Source organism: Centruroides sculpturatus, unplaced genomic scaffold, assembly GCF_000671375.1.
Source record: "Centruroides sculpturatus isolate CEXI.00-Female unplaced genomic scaffold, Cexi_2.0 scaffold139, whole genome shotgun sequence".
Lineage (NCBI taxonomy): Eukaryota > Metazoa > Arthropoda > Arachnida > Scorpiones > Buthidae > Centruroides > Centruroides sculpturatus.
Genome location: NW_019384370.1, coordinates 745,582 through 766,206, shown reverse-complemented (window position 1 = coordinate 766,206; position 20,625 = coordinate 745,582). Strand labels below are relative to the sequence as shown.

At 30.4% G+C, this 20,625-nt stretch overlaps 1 protein-coding gene across 2 annotated transcripts in view; it reads left to right on the top strand.

Moving 5' to 3' along the window:
- LOC111614525 (U3 small nucleolar ribonucleoprotein protein IMP4-like) overlaps positions 1-20,625 on the top strand; it is a 29,732-nt gene that overhangs the window by 6,093 nt on the left and 3,014 nt on the right. For both annotated transcript variants that reach the window (XM_023355907.1, XM_023355901.1), the window contains exons 3-7: positions 1,857-1,940; positions 6,219-6,328; positions 8,616-8,748; positions 8,878-9,032; positions 16,268-16,362. In XM_023355907.1, the coding sequence (XP_023211675.1) occupies positions 1,857-1,940; positions 6,219-6,328; positions 8,616-8,748; positions 8,878-9,032; positions 16,268-16,362 (577 nt within the window). The remainder of the gene's footprint in view (positions 1-1,856; positions 1,941-6,218; positions 6,329-8,615; positions 8,749-8,877; positions 9,033-16,267; positions 16,363-20,625) is intronic.

The window sequence follows — 20,625 nt, the reverse complement described above, 5'->3', positions numbered from 1 at the left end:
ATTCTTATAATTATCTTGTATACTATCTAGTAATAAAAAATTATCTGTGCTTTTTTACATTCAGTTTTACATTTGCTTTCAAAAAATCAATTAGATTAGTATACTTTCTCCTTTGTAATTCAGGTTAATTACTCAAATACAGTAGAATCTCATTTAAACGGATCACTCGGGATGCCAAAAATCATCTGTTGTTCCAAAAATCTGTTATATCACAAATGACATTTCTCGCACTCCCAGGAAAATATCCATTATAAGAAAAAATTTTTGTTTTTTAAACCCCTACAAAAAAAACATCCGTACTCAAAATTATTCAGTGTCTTGAGATTGCTATCTTTTATTTTATGTAAACAAGTATATTAAGCATGTAACAAGATCATACATTATGCCATAACAAAGCTGACAGAAACTGTTTAAATGAATATGTTTAAAAATTTGTCCATCTTGGTTTGCTTTGATGATGCTTTACTGTCCATTGAGTATAACAAGTGCTCAATATTAATAATGTTACACACAGTCTGTTCATTTATATTAAAACTCATCAGGAAGGTCTTTACAACTTAGAAAGACTTGATGGCCTCACTAAATTTCGGCATTACGTTTGGGTGATATTCCTGAACACGTATCTGCATCAAAGGTGCAGCCCAAACATGCATATCAGGAAATGTTAAGCCAGAAATAGTTTCCCTCTGCTAATCAACACGCTACAGGAGGGCACTAATGCATAGCTGCAATGTTAGCAGTGAGAACCATGACAATTATGCTCTTAGTTTGCACAGCATGCAATGTATTTTTTTGAATTCAGTATCCAGAAACATTCAATTGTTAATTAAACATTAAAAAAAATAAGATGTTTACCAAAGATGGAGCTAGAAAAAAGTCTGTTATTTCAATTTATGGATCCACTAAAGAGAGATAAAATTACATTGATTTGGCGAGATCTGGAGAAAAAAAAATTTGTTATTCTGTGATCCATTAAAATTATATTCTAATGTACTTCTATTCTAAAGACTGTTTATCAGTTTTCTTGAAATTAACTGTTTTAAATTATTTAGAAAAAGTTTAGCTATTTCTACATTTCCAAAATAAACTACTAAAAAAATTTTTAGGAAAGATAGGCATAAATGTATGTTATTACATATGAGACTGAATTTTTTTTAGAGAATACTTTTTTAAAATAGAACATTCTTCAAAATATGAGAGTTGATTGAAAAGTAATGAGACTGTCTGTTTCTTTTTCTACCAAGTAGATGTGACAACATTTCTGCCTGATATCACATCTACTTTGAACATAATATAAGAATAGTCTAAACCACCATAGTCAATTGGGCCAGTTATGCAGTTGAAGCATCATAGTCTTCAGCATTTTGTCACAATGAGTGAAAACATCTCATACATGTTAATGTGGCAGATGAAATAGATATTTCTCTGAAAGTACTATTGTTTGATGCATGCTGTATGGTCCTACAACACTGGGTTACCCATGGACATGCAGTTAATGCTGGCTCCTATGCAAATGTCCTGAAAATCCATTTGAATGGAGCCATGAAGAAATGTTTTTGACTTTGATTTAGATTATCTTAAGCTAACAGAAAGAATGAAAGCTGTTTGTTCTGTTATCTGAAAATAACTAAATTTGAAAACATTTCTAATTAAATACTTCTGGTAACTTCAGATTTAGCTGTTTGTTTGTTTGTGTTAATCAACTTAAAATAATAATAAGTCAAATTTTTATAAATAAAAAAATGATTGATTTAATTTAATTGTGAAACACATTTTTAATTAATTAATTAAATTAACTATATTTATTAATCATTGAATTAACTGATTATCAATATTTAATAATAAATTTTTTTCAGGAAATAAAGTAATTCCCACTGATCTGAGAGAAGAAGCTTTAACTCTACAGAAATCATTAGATTGGGATGATGAGGGAGGAGAAGGTAATAAGTTTTATATTGAAATTTTGTTAATTTGATTTTCATTGTTAATTAATAATAAAAAAATTTAGTAAATTTTTATAATCAAGTTTAAATAAATGAATGAATATAAAATGTTTATATAAAACAAAGCTAAAAAATTTCATTTCTGATCACTAATTTCTTGAATAGATTGCTTATAGAGAACTTGCATGTACAGTACATCATCTCACGTGACCAATTTGTCATCACTTCTTTTCAAAGACAGACTGGTTTATTCTTTAATATATTCAGCATCAAAGTCTAGAAAAATTTTAAAATTACAACATTAAAATTCTTTTACATAATCATATGATAATGTGACCAGAGGGTCAGCACCTCTTTAGTGCCTCGTCAGGACTGACACCACTGTGTCTTCTAGGATAGACACAGAAACCTTAACAGCCACAAATTCAGAATTTGCATGAGTGGTCGTGTGCGGGTGATCAGATTCGAGATGGAGGAAGATTGAGAGATGGATCAGAAGTGAATCACTCAGATACAAGGTTAACAACTAAAATAATCAATTTAATTTAACAAAACATAGCTCTGTGCTAGGTTATAATGATCAAGAGAGAGAGTTTACAAGAAACCGCGAGTTGGTTTATACAGTGGGTGATCAGTTAACGAACAGATCGGATAACGAACACTTTGCGAAAGATTTTTATGTTCGGACAACGAACACATGATTGGATAACGAACACCACACAGAACAGACACAAGAAGAAGCGACATAAAATGATGAATACCGATTGGTCTTCTCTTGTCTTCGGGCAGCAATTTGAAACTTTTCGGAGTGTGGGAGATGTCGACACGACATTGATGCTCAAGCCAGTATATACTGATCAGATAGTATTCCTCCGAACTTTGAAACTCTCCCTTGTAATTCCAGCCTTTTATTTTTCTGACAAAACAATTCTTTTATGTATTCACGATACTGTCGGGTGGGCACTCGTTAAGTTTTGCATTGGTTTTTATTTTTGAAAGGTGAGAGTATAATAGCAAAGGTAGAGAGTGGGCAGAAGATGTCTGACGTTGCTGGGAATTATGGCTTGAACAGTTCTACAGTAGGCTGCAGTTCAGTCTTATCTAAGAAAGATATTGTATAATCAAGAAGACTCAAGCAGCTTAAGGAGTAACAAAAATGACATCTGAGAAATAAAGAACATTGAAGAGCTCGTAATGGAACCTGAAACGGATCTGATGACAGAAAAACGCCAATAACTCTTGAATGAAGAACATCAAGAAACTCGGCGAGATATGTTTTCTTCTGAAAAAGAGGATTAATGCCGATATTTACTATTAAAGATCTTTTGAAGAAGTGGGAAGATGTCAGAACAATGGCCTTAGAATGGCATCCAAACCAGGTTGATGCTTGGGGATTTCTACAATTGCAATGCTATTAATTATTTATGAAAAATCCTGAAGAAGAGAGAAAAGCAATCGACATTAGACAGATTCTTTAACCCTTTCAAACGGAAAAACATGACTAATAAAAACGCAAGACTGTGCATGTATATATTTTTTTATTTTTGGTGGTCTCTGGAACGAATTAATTAAATTCCCATTAAAACCTATGGTAAATCAATAATCGGTTAACAAACAGTTTGGATAGCGAACAACGTCTTGGAACGGATTATGTTCGTTAACCGATCACCCACTGTATACCTTTAATGCACTTAATAATGCAGATTGCGGATCGCTGACTTGTTTGGACGTTCATCAGTTGTTATCGGTTGGTTGGAGCAGTTGGGGAGGCGTTAAATTATTTTTCCTAGGATGGCACTCAAACCAAGGGAAATGGAAGGATAAAATAATCCGGGGAGTTCAAAGGTGTCCACCAACGTGGAGTATAAAATCCTGGATATGATACCTCTTGGGTTTTTCAGGGTACTTGATTGATGCTCTCGTGAACTCTCGACTACTCCTTGTCCTTAAGTCACTCTTTTTATAACTCCAAATCACATTATTCTTTTTCACCAATTGGGAGTTTTTGCTCTTAGTTTCCAGTGACACATTCGATGTGTTCCCTGGGAAAGGAAACGACTCCAGAGAGAGCGATGCGATCATTCTCTAGTAATAAAAATGGGGAAACATTTTTTTAAAGACGAAAAACTAATTTTTTCTTAAAATTTGTCAGGTCCGGTCTCCCAAAATCAAAATTATGGGAGATATTAAAAGAGAGAAATATTAATAACACGTTTATTAAAGCAGTTAAAGAATTATATAGAGAATTCATAATGAAAATAAAAATTAGAAAAAAGAAATATCAGAAGGATTTATGGTATCAAAAGGACTAAGACAGGGATGTATCTCATCAACTTTATTTAAAATCTACATAGAAGGAGTATTGAAAATATGGAAAACAAAATGTTGTAATATGAGAATAGATATTAGCAGTAAACCAATGTTTACATTGCAATTTGCAGATGATCAGGTGATAATGGCAGAGGATAAGTAAGGATGATCTAAAGTACATGACAAAAAAAATAAAAGAGGAATATTTTAAAGGAGGTTTATATATAAACATGAGTAAAACAAAATATTTATGCATAGGAAGAGCTAAAACAGACATGGAACTGGAAGGAGAAAAGATTGAGGGACATGAACATTACAATTATCTTGAAATACAAATTCATCAAGATGGAAGAGATACATTAGAAATTAATACAAGATTAGCACAAAGTAAGAGAGCAGTTAAAAGATTAAATGGAATATGGTAGAGTGAAGAAGTATTTGATCAAGAAGAAACAGAATATATAATGCTATTGTTAAAAGCATTCTGTTATACGGGGTGGAGACATGGAGAATGACTGGGGAAGAGAGGAAAAAATAACAATGGTTGAAATGGATGCATTGAGAAGATCGTGCAGAATTTTAAAAAGAGAAAGAATAACTAATGAGAGAATTAAAGACCTAATGGGACTGAAGAGATGGTTTTGGAAGAAATAAAGAGGAAACAACTTATTTGGTTTGGACATGTGAAAAGAACGAGTGACGAAAGACACTTGAAAATGTCAATGGAATATAATCCACAAAAAAGAAAAAAAAGAGGAAGACCCAGACAAACTTAGTACAATGGAGTAAAGTTAGCAAATAGTGAAAAAGGATTAAAGAGGAATGGTGTTTGGATAGAGAGAGATGGAGAGGGTTCCCTGGAGATCGGAAGGTGATGTCAGATACCATAAACCAAAATATAGATAGATAGAAAATTCTTTTACTTGTTAGGTTCTCTTCAGATAAATGTGCATATATAATTATGGAAAACAGATCATACATCCATTTTTATAAATGATTGTATGATAAAAAAACAATCATCCAAACAAAACATGTTTTGTAAAATTTAATTTTACATTCAGGTTTTTTACTAGTAAAACTATAAATTTCTCATTTAAAGTTATAAATATGTGAATTAATGTAATAAATCTTATAAGAAGTGATATAAAAAGAATAAAAGAATATATTGAAAAAAAATTAATTTGCAAAATATATAAAATATGTTATTTAATTGTATTGAAGTAAAATTCTGAAATGTTTGTTTTGTGCAATTAATACTTTGTCTTTTATGAATTGACTTTTTGAAATCTGATTATCCAAAATGTTTTAATTATAATTTTTGTTAAAAATTGTATAATAATATCTAATTTTTAGTTTTTAGAAAAACAATTGTAAATTGCCAATTATAATTGATGGAGGAAATAAGTAATAAAAATAATTTATTTATATTAATGGAAAAAGATGTTAATCAATGACACTGTAAAATTAATAAAACATAATAGTATATTTTTTTAAAACTGCAAACATNATGATATCGGAAGGAGTTCATTTGGAGCCCTTAATGTAAAAAAAGCTTTTGAGTATGCATATCTTGTACTCAGTCGAGCGGTTCAACCACACAACAGTTTAATAGTATAGATATAGAGGAGGTAACTTTTAATTATTTCTTAATTAAGCCAAAATCAAGAAAATAATTAAAATATATTTATTTTCATTTGAAATATCAGATTTCAGAGTAATTACAATTATCCTAGCAACCCTTTCATGTCTCACACCAATCATTCTAAAGGAAACCTACAAATTTTGCTTTCCTAATCCTAAATATTTGTAGACTTCACCCCCATCCATGGAATTAATGTCATCTCATTTGCAAATAGAAACTTTCCTGTTTAAAAATTTTATTTTATTTTAATGTTTCATGTTAATGTGTGAAATCTTATTTTTTTAATTAGTGAGATTGTTATATTTATCTTTATTTAAATTTAGGTGTTACTTCCCATATGGATGATGAATATCGATGGGCAGGAGTTGAAGATCCAAAAATTGTAGTGACAACATCAAGAGATCCTAGTTCAAAACTTAAGCAGTTTGCTAAGGTTAATAAAATTTCAAATATTTGAATTACCTAGATAAATAAATAAATAATTATATAAATAACTGTAATAAATAATTGTATGATTTGTTTAGTTGAAAATTTCCATAAGCTTTTTAGAACAAAAATGCAAACATTTCACTTAATTAATTTATTGTTACACATTATTGCATTTATTATTTTAATGTTTAAAGATTAAAGGTTCTTTTTACTAGAAGTTTCTAAAGCTTATACAAATTATAATAGTTTTAAATGTATTCCAACAAAATACAAATATTGGTTGTCAAAGTAATATAATGCCAAAATAAATTTTTATATCAAATTAAATTAATCAAAAATAAATTATGCTTAATAAAATTATTATAAATTAATAAAAGAATTTTTAAGTTTAGTTTAGTTTTACATTCAGTAAGTTTTGTGACATGGGATAAAGGTTGTACATTACCTGTACATTGATATGTTAATTGGATCATAAGCTTTCATAGCTTTCCAATGGGTTTAATAGCTGAACTTTAGTCACCTTTAAATTAAGTGTGTTGCCACCACTTCAAAATCTCTAAATAATTCAAACTCTAATTATTTTGTTGTTTTTCTTCTTTTCTGAATATTTCTTTTGTGGTGGTGTAATGTTTGTAATGTCAGTGGAATCATGTTCAACATTTGAAACGTTGAACATGATTCCACTGACATTCCAAACCCATTATCAAACTTCTAGGCTTACAGGAAGGCGGTGCTGAATGTCTGACGTACCATTTTTGCGTTGAAAATGTCGGCCGCAACCTCTCTGTTGTGTTCTAAATCCTTATTTAACAGTAGCATAGAAAGAAATTATGTCAACTTTAAAGAATATAACATCCTTAAATGTATTATTGTTGTTAATTCTTGGAACTCTTTTTTAACATCATAATCTTCAGATGTCAATTATGTGATTTTCCCAATATTGTTTGCAGAAAAACTGTTAGCACTTTTTCAACCTGTAAGATGAATGTGCTCTTTTGTTGACCAATGATTTCAATGACTGATCAGCAGTTTAAATTAAAACAGTAATTTAACTATTATACAAGTAGAGCCTGTATTTAGTAGGTTGGTTATTCATGGTTATGTTATTGCATAATGAATTTTTGCCTTAATAATTTCAATATTTTGTGGATGATCTTCGTATATCACACTCTTCGTCCACAAAATATTGAAATTATTAAGGCAAAAATTCATCACTAACATACCTAAGAATATGTTCTGCTGCTCTATGCATGATATACTTTAAAGATGTAAAGAGTTGGATTAACTGCATATGAATGAGGTGATGTCATCATCAAAATATAAATGACAAACTATGTTGTTTGAAATCTTGTATGCAAAAATTTGTAATAAGTATTCAAAAGTTAATAACTGTTTATTTCTAATTGCTCATTCAGTCAAAGAATGCAGCCACTATTTGACAATCACCACTTATGAAATGTTTCATCTTCATAGGTGATGGCACATCTGGGAATCCAGACTGCTGATTGCCACGTTATTTCAGGGTTATATTGATAGATTCAGGATTTATCACTAGTCACATTTTCCCAAACACATTTTGATTTCTTATGTTTAAATCTTTGGATTGTGTAGCAGTATCACTCCTTTAACAGGTTTGACAGGGAATGCAGAATTTATTAATCTTCTTGACAGCTTTGTGTGTAAAATCTCATTACAGCTGATCCAATGTCTAGACTGAACTCTATGTTCTTGTATGTTAAATGTCAATGTATTCTTACTATAGTTTCTGTAATGCTGTTCAGGGTGACTGCTTATGATGTCATCTTTGAGAGTAGTCCTACCATATCAAACTGCCAAAATACGTGTGTGCAAGAGTTTGAGAAAGCATCTTACAAACACTGGAATGATTGTGCCTCCATTAAATCCAATTTAGAATTGTTAAACAATGCTAAAAAATGCTCCCAAGTTAACTTCATTGCAAATTACCACCATTCTGGAATAATGATAGTTTGAAAGAGCAAAATATCTATTGACACATCAATTAAACAAGAGTTATTCTACCAAATACAGCAAACTTCATGCTTCACATTATGTATGATTCTTATATCTAGAAACATTCAGCATGGCCATTTATATCACCTTCAAATGTTATTATATTAAATATATACAGTATTTATTTTTTTATTTCTTGTTCAAATTTATAGATCTAAATTCATTATTTCTGACTAATGGTATTGAAATGCATTTTGCAATTTTAGTATTTATTTGAATTTATTTATTTTAATAAATTATTAATTTTTTTAATTAATTAGGAAATTAGATTAATATTTCCTAATTCTCAAAGAATGAATAGAGGAAATTATGAAATAAAACAAATAGTTGAAGCTTGTAGAGCTAATGATGTCACAGATTTCATTATTGTTCATGAAACTAGAGGCATTCCAGGTAAAGTTAATATAAAATAATATATTTTTATATTATTCATTCATATTTTTTAATGTTTGAGAGTTGTTTTTTTTATAAATTTTTTAGATGATAGATTAATACTAACGAGTTAATCTATAATTGTTTTAGATGGATTAATTATTTCACATCTTCCTTTTGGCCCAACTGCTTATTTTACTTTATTGAATACTGTAATGCGGCACGACATTCCTAATTTAGGAACAATGTCTGAGGCCTATCCACATCTTATATTTCATAATTTCAAATCTCGAGTGGGGAAAAGAGTAAGAATTTTTAAAAATTAAATTACTTTGCTGTAAAAAATATAATATAGTGTAATTGGAATATATTAATAGCTGATTAATTTAAAATAGAGTAATTCCTCCATTTACATGACTAATTGGTTCTTCAAAAAACAGTGCATAAATGAAAACACTTAATAGGAACCATGGATAGCTGTTTAAAATAAGGATCTGTTTCATATTCCCAAATACTATATTTAACTCTTATTGAGGTAGAAAAGTTTTAACTAAAAGTTTGTTTAAATACTTGTCTATATAAGAGGTCACTGAAAACAAAAAAGAACACACTTTTTGGTGTAGCAATCATTTATTTCCATAAAGTTGATTACTTAAAATTTAAGGTTTTTTCAGCCATGTTAATGAATTTTCATAAATGGAGGGATTAATGTAATTATCATTCAAAATTTAGTTAATAAATGTACTTTATTAAAATTATTTTCGTATTGAAAGACTGATGTATTTTGAGAAAAGTAACAAGCCAATTTTTAACTAGATTAGTTTGAAAAATGAAAAAAAAATTTTCTTGTATACTGTTAAATTTTTCATTAAATACATATTAAGCTAATTATTATAATAAACAAATGCAGAACATGTCACATAGAAAAAGAAATTGTGAAAAAAGAGTATTTTGTACTTGGAAAGGGAGATTTCATTGAATCAGTGGATGAGCACAAAGTTTACAGATATTTAGTATTCCAACAGGTCAAACACATAGAACATGAACATATAAAACAAAGACTAATGAAAGAAGACAATAGCAGATTAAACTCAATATTAACAATACAACTGAATGAAAAACATACATTTAAAGCAATCAGCACATACTGTATGAATATATGAATACCAAGACAGAAATGAATATATGAATACCAAGACAACATATGTTGTCTTGGTATTCATATATTCATTTAGTTATACATTAGACACACACAGGATTAGAACAACTGCAATCGAAAACATAAACAGCATTAACAAAACATAACAAACACTATCCTTATTATTCCTGTATGAACTGCAATTATACCAATACTCACTCCAAAAACCATTTAATGCAGATCATTTAAGACAATCAAAAACGTTAGACTAAAGAAATATTATTGCATTTAATGGTTTTTAGGATAGTGAATAAATACTATCCTAAATTGTCCATAGAAAAGCTGACACTTCCTCATAAAGAGAGAAAATGAGGCTTCACAGATATTTTAAATCTGCACTACAACACTACAAACACAGACATTACAAGAGATTTTCTACAGAAAACAAGAACCACCACAATTACTCAAAGTTGTAACTCTTGCAGACAAAAACATAGTACACAAAAAACACATACCATGAAGCAGTTATGGATCTAGAAGCTCATAGTAGGCATTCTAATGATATCCAGGATCATGTTGACAGAACGTCATCAAACTGCTGGCTGAAATCAACCCTTTTACCTCTCTTTGGAGGAAGGGTTTCTGGTTGTCATACAAGACTGGGTCATAAATAGGAAAAAATATAGGAAGCATATTTAAAAGATACAGCACTCATAGACTTGTAGAATATGCCATATAATTCACAAAATTATACAATACATTATTTTGTGTTTTTAATGCAAACTTTTACTTACATAACCAAATAGCAAATATAAAATACACCAAAAGTTTGCAAACATTTCCAAACATAAACTACTGCATACTCAAGAAACGTACTACAAATACACAACTCAGATGGTCATGGAAAATAACAGACAAAATATACTATGGCTAAGCTAAAATCACAGACAAAACAATCCATCAATAGACCAGACATGATATTCATAGAGAAAAAAATACAAATAACATACGTCATAGACATAGTTGTAACAAACACTCACAGCATACAAAATAGATACACTGAAAAAATTAGTTAAATACTCAGAACTCAACCATGAAATAAAGTGTTTGTAATGAATTGATAGGGTACTTATTGTGTCAGTGATCCTTTCTTGCATAGATATCATACTAAATTACACTAATGCTGTTATGAAGCACTAATGACTACACTTTTTGGAGTATGGAAAATTAGTGCTTCACAACAGCATATAATCACACTACAAAAGATTTTCATACTAACACATGTCACAGTCAGGAATGTTTTTAACATATCAAAAATATTTGAATGAAATATATACATTTTATTTTGAATAGTTTGTTTTATTCATTCATCTCATAACACAAAAACTGTTTTTGAAGTCATTATTTATAAGTGAAGAATGATTTTCGCTATAAGTTATACATTTTGAGGGAATACTTTTATATCAAATTTAACAGCTTTTCTTCTAATTACAAATAACTCTATGGTTAACTAGAATGGTTTGTTAAAGGTAGAATATATGAATATATATACATTAAAATATATATATATATATATATATTTTAATGTATATATATTCATATATTCTACCTTTAACAAACCATCAAACTGTTCTATATATATATATATAGAACAGTAAATGGAGCCACCACCACCTGTTTCACCCTGGATCAAAGACATTAGAAAACAAAAGGATTGTCCTCATGGGAAAATGACTCATGAAGAATGAGAATTCTCACCATTACACAGAGGAGAGAAAGCATATTCTTGGTCTAGGGACTGAAGCAGATGGACAGCCAACTCTAAAGTATTGATAGAAATTGAAAAGATTGAAGAATTTACATGTTTTTTTTTTAATTTGCTTGTAAATCAAGAATTCTTTTGATTGGCCAAACAATGAATTAATTTGATTTAGGTTAATATTAGAACATTTAAAGTAACAGCTATGTTTTCCTTTAAATTAACTGATATGAAAGTTAATCTTTTCTGAAGAGTCTACTCAAACACTGATAAAAGATTAACTTCAAATTAAATAGATATCTTAACATTAGACAGATTGAACAAATGAAAATTGATTTATAACAAGCAAAAGGATTATTTTCTCTATGCAAAAACTTCAGTTTTCTTAATCTCAATACACTGGTACCTCAGGATACGAAATTTTCAGGATACGACATAAAATTTGAACATATTTTTGCTCCACGATACGAACAAAAACTCACCATACGATGTTACATTAGTTCGCAGCGCCATTTTTTATTCGCTTCTGTTCATTGGTCTCAGTCCGTGTGTTTGCTTCGTTGTGGAATGATCTCGCTCGATAAAGGAAATCTTGAGGTATTATTAGAAAGTGACTGATTTTATTGAAAAGAAACATCCCAAAAAGGTTTACACTAGCCGTATTGCTGCTCAGAGTAATGACATTTGCCTAAGTCATTTTAGAAACATTTTAAAAAGTAGGCAAAGCCAAACCTCTTTCTTCTTCTTCTTCTTCTTCTTAGTGTGAGAAGTTGGACGCCAGTTATGAGGCTTTAGCGTCCTGCCGACGTTCAAACCTGTTTGGATAGATATTTTACCAAGCGACCTCTATCCAGTGAAAGTGCTGGTGGAAGTGAAAGAAAGAAAGCAAAAANAAATTTGTTAATCTATATATATATATAAAAACAAATGTCTCTCTAAATGTCTTCATGCATTACTACACCATTTATCTATCCAATTGCCATGAAACTTTGTTTTCATGAAGTTGTTTAATACATTCCCACAAAGGTTTCTGGCATAGTACATTTATCCTACAATAGATGGTGCACGTGTATACAAGCATTTTAGCATGGTTAGGAGTTGAAACTTGAAATTTGTTACACAGCGTACATCAAGAGAATGCACACTAAAAAGGGATTTTTTGAAATCCCCCCGCGGGGAAAGAGACAGGATTAAGGCATCAACAATGGAAGTGTTAAGTAACAATAAAAATGTTAACAATGGAAGTGTTAAGAGAAAGCAACGTGCAAGTTTTACAGGCGCAGATGCAGTGTTTTGCGTTTTTGCAGGAAATCGAACATAATTTTAGACCCATCTAAAAATTTTCTAATTAGTCTGGAAATAGGGGAACTTAATTCTTGCATTCTGTGAAAACAAGTAAGATTGGCTGTAATGTAATAATCTTAATCTTTGCTATCGTNATATAAAAACAAATGTCTCTCTAAATGTCTTCATGCATTACTACACCATTTATCTATCCAATTGCCATGAAACTTTGTTTTCATGAAGTTGTTTAATACATTCCCGCAAAGGTTTCTGGCATAGTACATTTATCCTACAATAGGTGGTGCACGTGTATACAAGCATTTTAGCATGGTTAGGAGTTGAAACTTGAAATTTGTTACACAGCGTACATCAAGAGAATGCACACTAAAACGGGATTTTTTGAAATCCCCCCGCGGGGAAAGAGACAGGATTAAGGCATCAACAATGGAAGTGTTAAGTAACAATAGAAATGTTAACAATGGAAGTGTTAAGAGAAAGCAACGTGCAAGTTTTACAGGCGCAGATGCGGTGTTTTGCGTTTTTGCAGGAAATCGAACATAATTTTAGACCCATCTAAAAATTTTCTAATTAGTCTGGAAATAGGGGAACTTAATTCTTGCATTCTGTGAAAACAAGTAAGATTGGCTGTAATGTAATAATCTTAATCTTTGCTATCGTTACTTTTTGCCCAAGCAACACTGGGCTTATCTGCTAGTTCTGTTATAAATAAAGACCCAACAATCTTCTAATATGAAAGATTGAAGTAAATGTGAGTTATACACATCTTATTTAAGAAAGATTAATGAAAAAAAATAATTATTTACCTGATTTTGGAATCAGTGAGTGATAGTGATTATGGTGATGGGTGGTATGGGGACGGAGACTAAATCCTCATCACTGGAGATAGGTAAAGATGGATATGAAAGAATAAATGTTTGCAAAGGAGCCCTTCTACCATCTTACAATTCAAAAACAAATAAGTGGCAATTAACAAGCTATAGAAGGCACTGTATAAATTTAAAATAGTAAATACAAACATGTAACATGTAACTACGTTTAACATGTAAGACAACAAATGTTGTCTTACTTATTAAACATGGATATTGATTTACATGATTTGAAAAAAATGTGAAGGTATGTATAATGAATGTATAATAATCAGATTTCAAGAAAAACATTTGGTTAATAATATTTATATTGGATTGTGTTTGTAACCTCCAGCATTTATTTTCTTTCTCATAGAATCAATTTTATTATTTACAAAGAAAATTCAACAACAATAACTATAATGATTACAAATTAATGTGGTTGGCTTTCCTCAACAATGTTATAACAAAATGATGTTAAATGAGGACTTTCTGTATTTGATATTTTAATTCAATTTACAATTTGGATTAAAGCATTTGTGTATAAATTACCCATTCAATGTTGAATCATGCTGAAATTCTTTCTAGAACCATTATTTTTTTTAAATTTTGAAATATACTATTAAAATATTTATGTAACTGTTTTGTTGTTATGCATATGAAATTAATTTATTATAAATTTTGTAATACAATATTTTTTTGTAGACATCATACTTATAAAAAAGTAAAAAAAGAAGTTGAATTGCAAGAAGTTGGACCAAGATTTGAATTAAAATGTAAGTTTAATTACATAAAATAATACATAAATTATTTATAATGACTTTCATGTTTTTTTAATAGTGTATGAAATTAAATTGGGAACAATTGATGAGGAAAAAGTAGCTGATGTAGAATGGGCACTGAGGCCATATATGAATACAGCAAAGAAAAGGAGAATTCTCAGTGATGATGTCTTTTGAATATATTAGATTGCATTGCATGTAATATAAATAAAATTAATTTTATTATAAAATAAAAATAAATATATTGTTTTAATACTATAATGGTTTTNACATAATCTAGTGTTTTTCCTACTGCCTTTGACGTGTTGATTTTTGGTATTCGTGGTCTTTGTGTGGGATCTGTACCAGTATATTTAATGAGTGTTTCCTGAAATATAAGTGAGAGCGTATTAACTAATTCTATGTCTACGTTATCAGTGATGGATGGGGAAGTGCCTGCAGTATCATTAGTGGTACTTGTTGTGTCTGTGCTATAGTTATTATTATTATTATTATTATTATTAGTGTACTACTTAGCTTTAATTTGAGTGTGTTTTTCATATTAGAATGAATTATTTGGTTTTATGTGTAATCGTATGGGTAAAAATGATTCACCTTACGACATTTTCATGATACGATCTCAGTTTCGGAACGGATTAATTTCGTATCCTGAGGTACCACTGTATTTGAAAAATGGATTTTTGTCTGGAATGTTTGGCTAAACTGCAAGATTTTAAATTTGTTTATATCATTTAAAATAACTTAAAATTTTCTAAACTTATGACTTTTATCAAATCATATATATTATCAACTTACTTGAAGTATTTAAGTATGCATACCAAATATGTCTTTATCATCATAAGTATTTCAACTAATTTGATGATTTTTTGATATAAGTGTTTTTAAAAATTAGGTACTATAGACTAGAACACCAGTAAACCACTCTTAAGTAGTTTGCAAAGGAAGCTAATTGGTACTTATTTCTGCTGTAAATAAGAAATAGTTATCAAGGAAAAACATACAGTCTATAAACAAACTGTTACTAAACTGAAATTTTTCTGCAAGAATTATAAAAGTATAAAATTATTTTTAAAACATTTTAAATAATCACATCATAAAGATTTTCATACAATTAAAGTATATATTGTGCAATTCTTTTCAACATTTGTTGCTGTAATGAAAACACTTTTGTTTCACAATATTTGAGTATCTGTTTTTTTTCTACAGTAGAGCATTGATTATATGAATACCAATCAAGATTCCAGTCGGCAAATTCAAATTTCTGCTAGTGCTGTGTGTTGGGAGAGGGAGAATGGTGCTAGTGTGTGGTGCTGCAGCATTCTTCCTCTCCCTGCCAACTAAACTGTAGGCCTACTTTAATGTACTACTTATGTAAGATATGTATTTGTAAGATGTGTGACACAAAATATATACAGTACAATGTTGAGTGTAATATATTTTTTCATAAATGATCAGTTATTCAAACAACCCAGTCCTGAATTGTTTCGGATAATTGATGCTCTACTGTAATAGCTTTTATAATAAAATATTTTATTATTGCCTTTTTATATTTTGTTGAAAAATTCTACTTTTCACTTAAATTCTAATTGATTTGTAATATTATTTGAAAAATTGTTTTCAAATTTAATGTAAGTTGTAAATGTATGTATTAATATTTTTTTTTCTAAATTTAATTATTTATTTTAATTTTATACATTCATTTTTTTTATAGGTTATGAACATCTTAAAATATCTGTTTCCTGTACCAAAACCCGATAGTCAAAGAGTTATAACTTTTGTCAATCAGGATGATTATATATCATTTAGGTTAGTGTAGTTATTTTATCAATTTTAGTACTTCTAAATTGGTTGTTTAAAATAATAAAGAATAATCAAGTTTAGACTGATGACTTCATATTACAAACTACTTAAAACTTTGTCAAGGAATTTTTCTTTTTTGTGTTAAAATTTGTCTAAACCTGTTTAGCAAATGGGTTTTCCAATCTTCCAAATACTAATGCTGGTTAGTTGAATGCCAACTCATCTATAGATTGCATGTGTAAGATTCAGGTAATAATTAGACTACTACTACACAACATATGACAAGACTATTATTCATAGTAATGAATAAAGGTGTGGTACATCCGTACTTTTTGCTGGCACATGTATAAGAGGAATTTTGTGCACAAAGTGTTGCCAAATAACTTCATTTTTTGATAGTATTGCCATTTGAACTTCAGGTCTTTGACCACCACAGTGTCTGTGATATGAAATGAGCAGGAAAGGATACATGTTAACCAGAGCATGAAGTAGTTTGTCTGGTGGCATTGGATTGTCTGCAGAATGTCTTCACTGGTCTTGGCTTTGAGGAGATTGGGAGTAGATGGTCTGGCTCTCATTCTGGGAGTATAAAGGCAAGTTTTATCCAATCAACAAAAATTATGGTTTCTTTTTCATTTATGTTTAAAGTGAATGTCTTGGTATTATGTGAGAGGATTTTATAGGGTCCATTGTCTGGAGGTTGTAAAGGCTTCTGTTCCACATCATAGTAAAATAGGTGGGAGCATTACTCCAGATTTTTGTAGATAAATGGGTTACGATGAAAGTGGTGCACTATAGGCACTGGTTTTAAGTTTGTCATCACCATCATGGGTTCACATCTTGAGAATTTGGGATGAGAAATACTCCAGGCAATCTGAGACTGGTGCCATAAAGCATCTTAGCTGCAGTAGTATCAGTGTCCTCACATAGAGCACTTTGCAATCCCAATAGGACTGTAGGTAGCACTTCTATTCATCTTTCAGTAGAGTGACATTTGATATCAGTTTTAAGCGAATAATGAAAATATTCAACCATGCCACTTGCAATTGGGTGTTATCCTAATTAGCTCTTTTGGCACCAAGAAGTTGAGTGAGGGATCTGAATAGGCCAAATTTGAATTGTCCTTGGTCAGATGTTATCTGTGGGTAGCCCAAAGCGAGATATCCAGTCTGAGTACAGGGCTGAAGCCACTGTTTCAGCCACTATATCTGGCATTGAGATTGCCTCGGCCAACAAGAGAAACTTTCAATGATTGTGAAACATTGTTTTGAGCCATTGGAAGGTGGCAAAGTACCAACAATATCAATATGAATGTGTAAAAATATATCATCTGGAATAGGAAAGGTTTCCAGAGGGCTGGTGATATGTCTCTGGATCTTTGACCACTGACAAGAAATGCAGATGTGAGACCTTGTCTGGCAGTCTTTATTGATGGATGGCCAGACAAATTTCTCTTTAATCAACCTGGTTGAGCTCCTTACTCCTGGATAGAACAGGTTATGATTTGTGTCGAAGGCAGGGCAATGATAATTAAGTGGAATGTATGTATGAATGTGACCTGTTGATACAATTACATTACATTACAGTAAATTTCAACATCACTCAGAAAGTTTAAACTTCTTAAGTATGAGTAACCAGTCACTTGAGATCAGGAGAGACCTAAGCTCAGGGTCTTGCTGTAATGTGTAGTAGATGGGTTACTGATTGTCTCAATGTGAGAAAGAGCATTGGCTAGAATATTATCCATTGCTTTGATGTGTCTAATGTCCTATAAAGTAAAGATGTCTCAGCTGACAGGAAATTTCATATTTCAGGGAGCTGTATATAGATAACTATAAAAATTCATGTTTTTTGAGTTACCCCACCACCAACAAAAATCCTTTTAAGGATAGACATAGGTTAGGGATAAACATTAATGCACCAATAATCTTTGGTTATTGACACATCAATGTGACTCTATAAAATTTAATATTAAAATAATTGCACATACTACCTTATTTATTGTGCAGGTTGCAAATTAGTCTAACAAAATAACACCTCAAGTAATGTTTGTATGTTGCTATATGATATGGTTATAGAGAATTATTTTGCATACATTACAAAGTACAAAACTCAATTTTAAGGGTTGGTGGTGGGAGTAACTTGAAAAACATGAATTTTTTTTTATACTTATCTATATGTATCTTTGTAGACATAAAAATAATTTTAAAGAAAGGTTGCATCTCTTTTTTTATCTCACCAATTGGCAATTATTCCACAAAACAAGAAATTGACATTTTTTCAAGGGATGATTTTACCTCAAACTATAATATGGCATGAATGAAAAATGTTACAGATGAATTACACTACTAGCACACAATGTTTTAAATGTTTCTTAATTTCTGGGTTGCCTAACCTCCCTTGTTGAATGTAGATAATTGATGGTAATTATTAAAGTCCAATCCTGGCAAATACATTTTGAGTTCTATTTCTGTCATCAAAAACATTGATGATCTATGAAATATATTAAAAATCACAATATAACTTGTATCTTCAGTCTTTTTAAAATATCTGCTTCCTTTATTACATGTATTTATTTAGTTTGGTTAAAATCTGATTTTAACAAACAAAACTTTAAAACTTTATTGGTAACATCTTAACCTTTTAAAAGTTTTACTCAACTGATCATACTTTTTCACTTTTGCCTCTTTCTGTCCTTTTGGCACTAAGAGGGTCATTTTATATATATGACCAGGCCAACAGTGGGGAATGATCAGATGATGAGGTAAGGGGCCTGACTTAGCCAGGATACTGTCCACAAAAATCCAGATTTGATCCTGGGTTTCCAGAGTGGTAAGCTGTTGCCTTAACCATATTGCCATCTGGCTGTCAACCAGTTGATCATCTTGCATGCTGACAACTTAGGCATTGTGGGGATATTATATTACAGAGAACTTAAATATGTTTTATGAAATAAATGTAAAATCTATTAACATACATAACATAAATTTAATATAGAAAAATAAACTTAACTTTATGTAAATTTAACATTGAAAGATATTATACACGAGGGATGGCGAATCTTTTTGAATCTGCATGCCAGATAGTAAGCATATTAAGCATACTTTTATTTAAAAATGATTAGGCATGCAGAAGTTTTAGACTTGTAGTAACTATATTTAAATTTGGCAGAATGGCTGAGTGGTCAAAGTGGTAGCTTATTGCTCTTGTGGACCTGAGATCAAAACCCCAGAAAATTTTCAGGTGGTGATCCATTCTTCACCATCCGACTGTTCCATTTGGAGTTTGCTAAATAAAAAAGCCCTCTTAGTGACCACAGGGCAAAAAGAATTTTAAAAAACTATATTAAAATAAATAAAATAATATTCTGTAATTAGAGTAAATGTAAAGAACCTGATTGAAAAAGGTGATAAATCGATATCATATAATACAGTCGACCCCCCCATAACACGGGTTCCTATAGTTCGGATTCCTAAATCACAGTGAAAAAATTGTGACAGTATTCATACAAACATGCTAAAAAACTCATATAATTCAGTAAAACGTCATTGCCAACTCGTGTCGCAACAGGATTAGTCGAATCTAGACCAATAGCGGATATTGCACAAACCGTTGAGTTTAAACGAGCAGCGGACCTACTAAAAACCATTAATTATTTAACATCCATAAAAATTATCTTTATATTAATGATATCTCCAAAGTTCAGCAAATTTTTTGCAAGAAAAATAATTTATCAGGAAACAGGCGAGTGCCATTCAATTACAAGCTCCACAACGAAAACAAGCTTAAGCAATGGCGTAGTCGAACGGTGCACACTTGGTAAGTAATCCTACAATTTTTTGTTTATAGCATAGTTTATATGGATTATTCCCAAAAAATTGTACGTGTTTTGGAAATGTTGAGTGAAATTAGTCTAGAATCAATTAATTTTATGGAAGAAACCTTTCAAACAGCTGTAATCTGTAAACTGCATACTTGCCGGGCTGTGATTGGCTGGACTTGTAGAAAATGGATTCATAAAAACTGGAACGTATCTACCGTGTTATATGGGGATCGACTGTACGTTATGTGCTGGATGATTTCTTTGACATGCCACAGGTTGCCACCTCTGTTATACACCAACCTTTTAAGCTTTCTGTTAGCTTATTCAGAATTCAGTATATTTCTGGATAAATATTATTGGCTGTTAAATTTGCAAGTAGCATTTGATGATCTTTTGTTTTTTATTTAATATAAATTAATAATTGTATTTAATATTTTTTGTGTTTT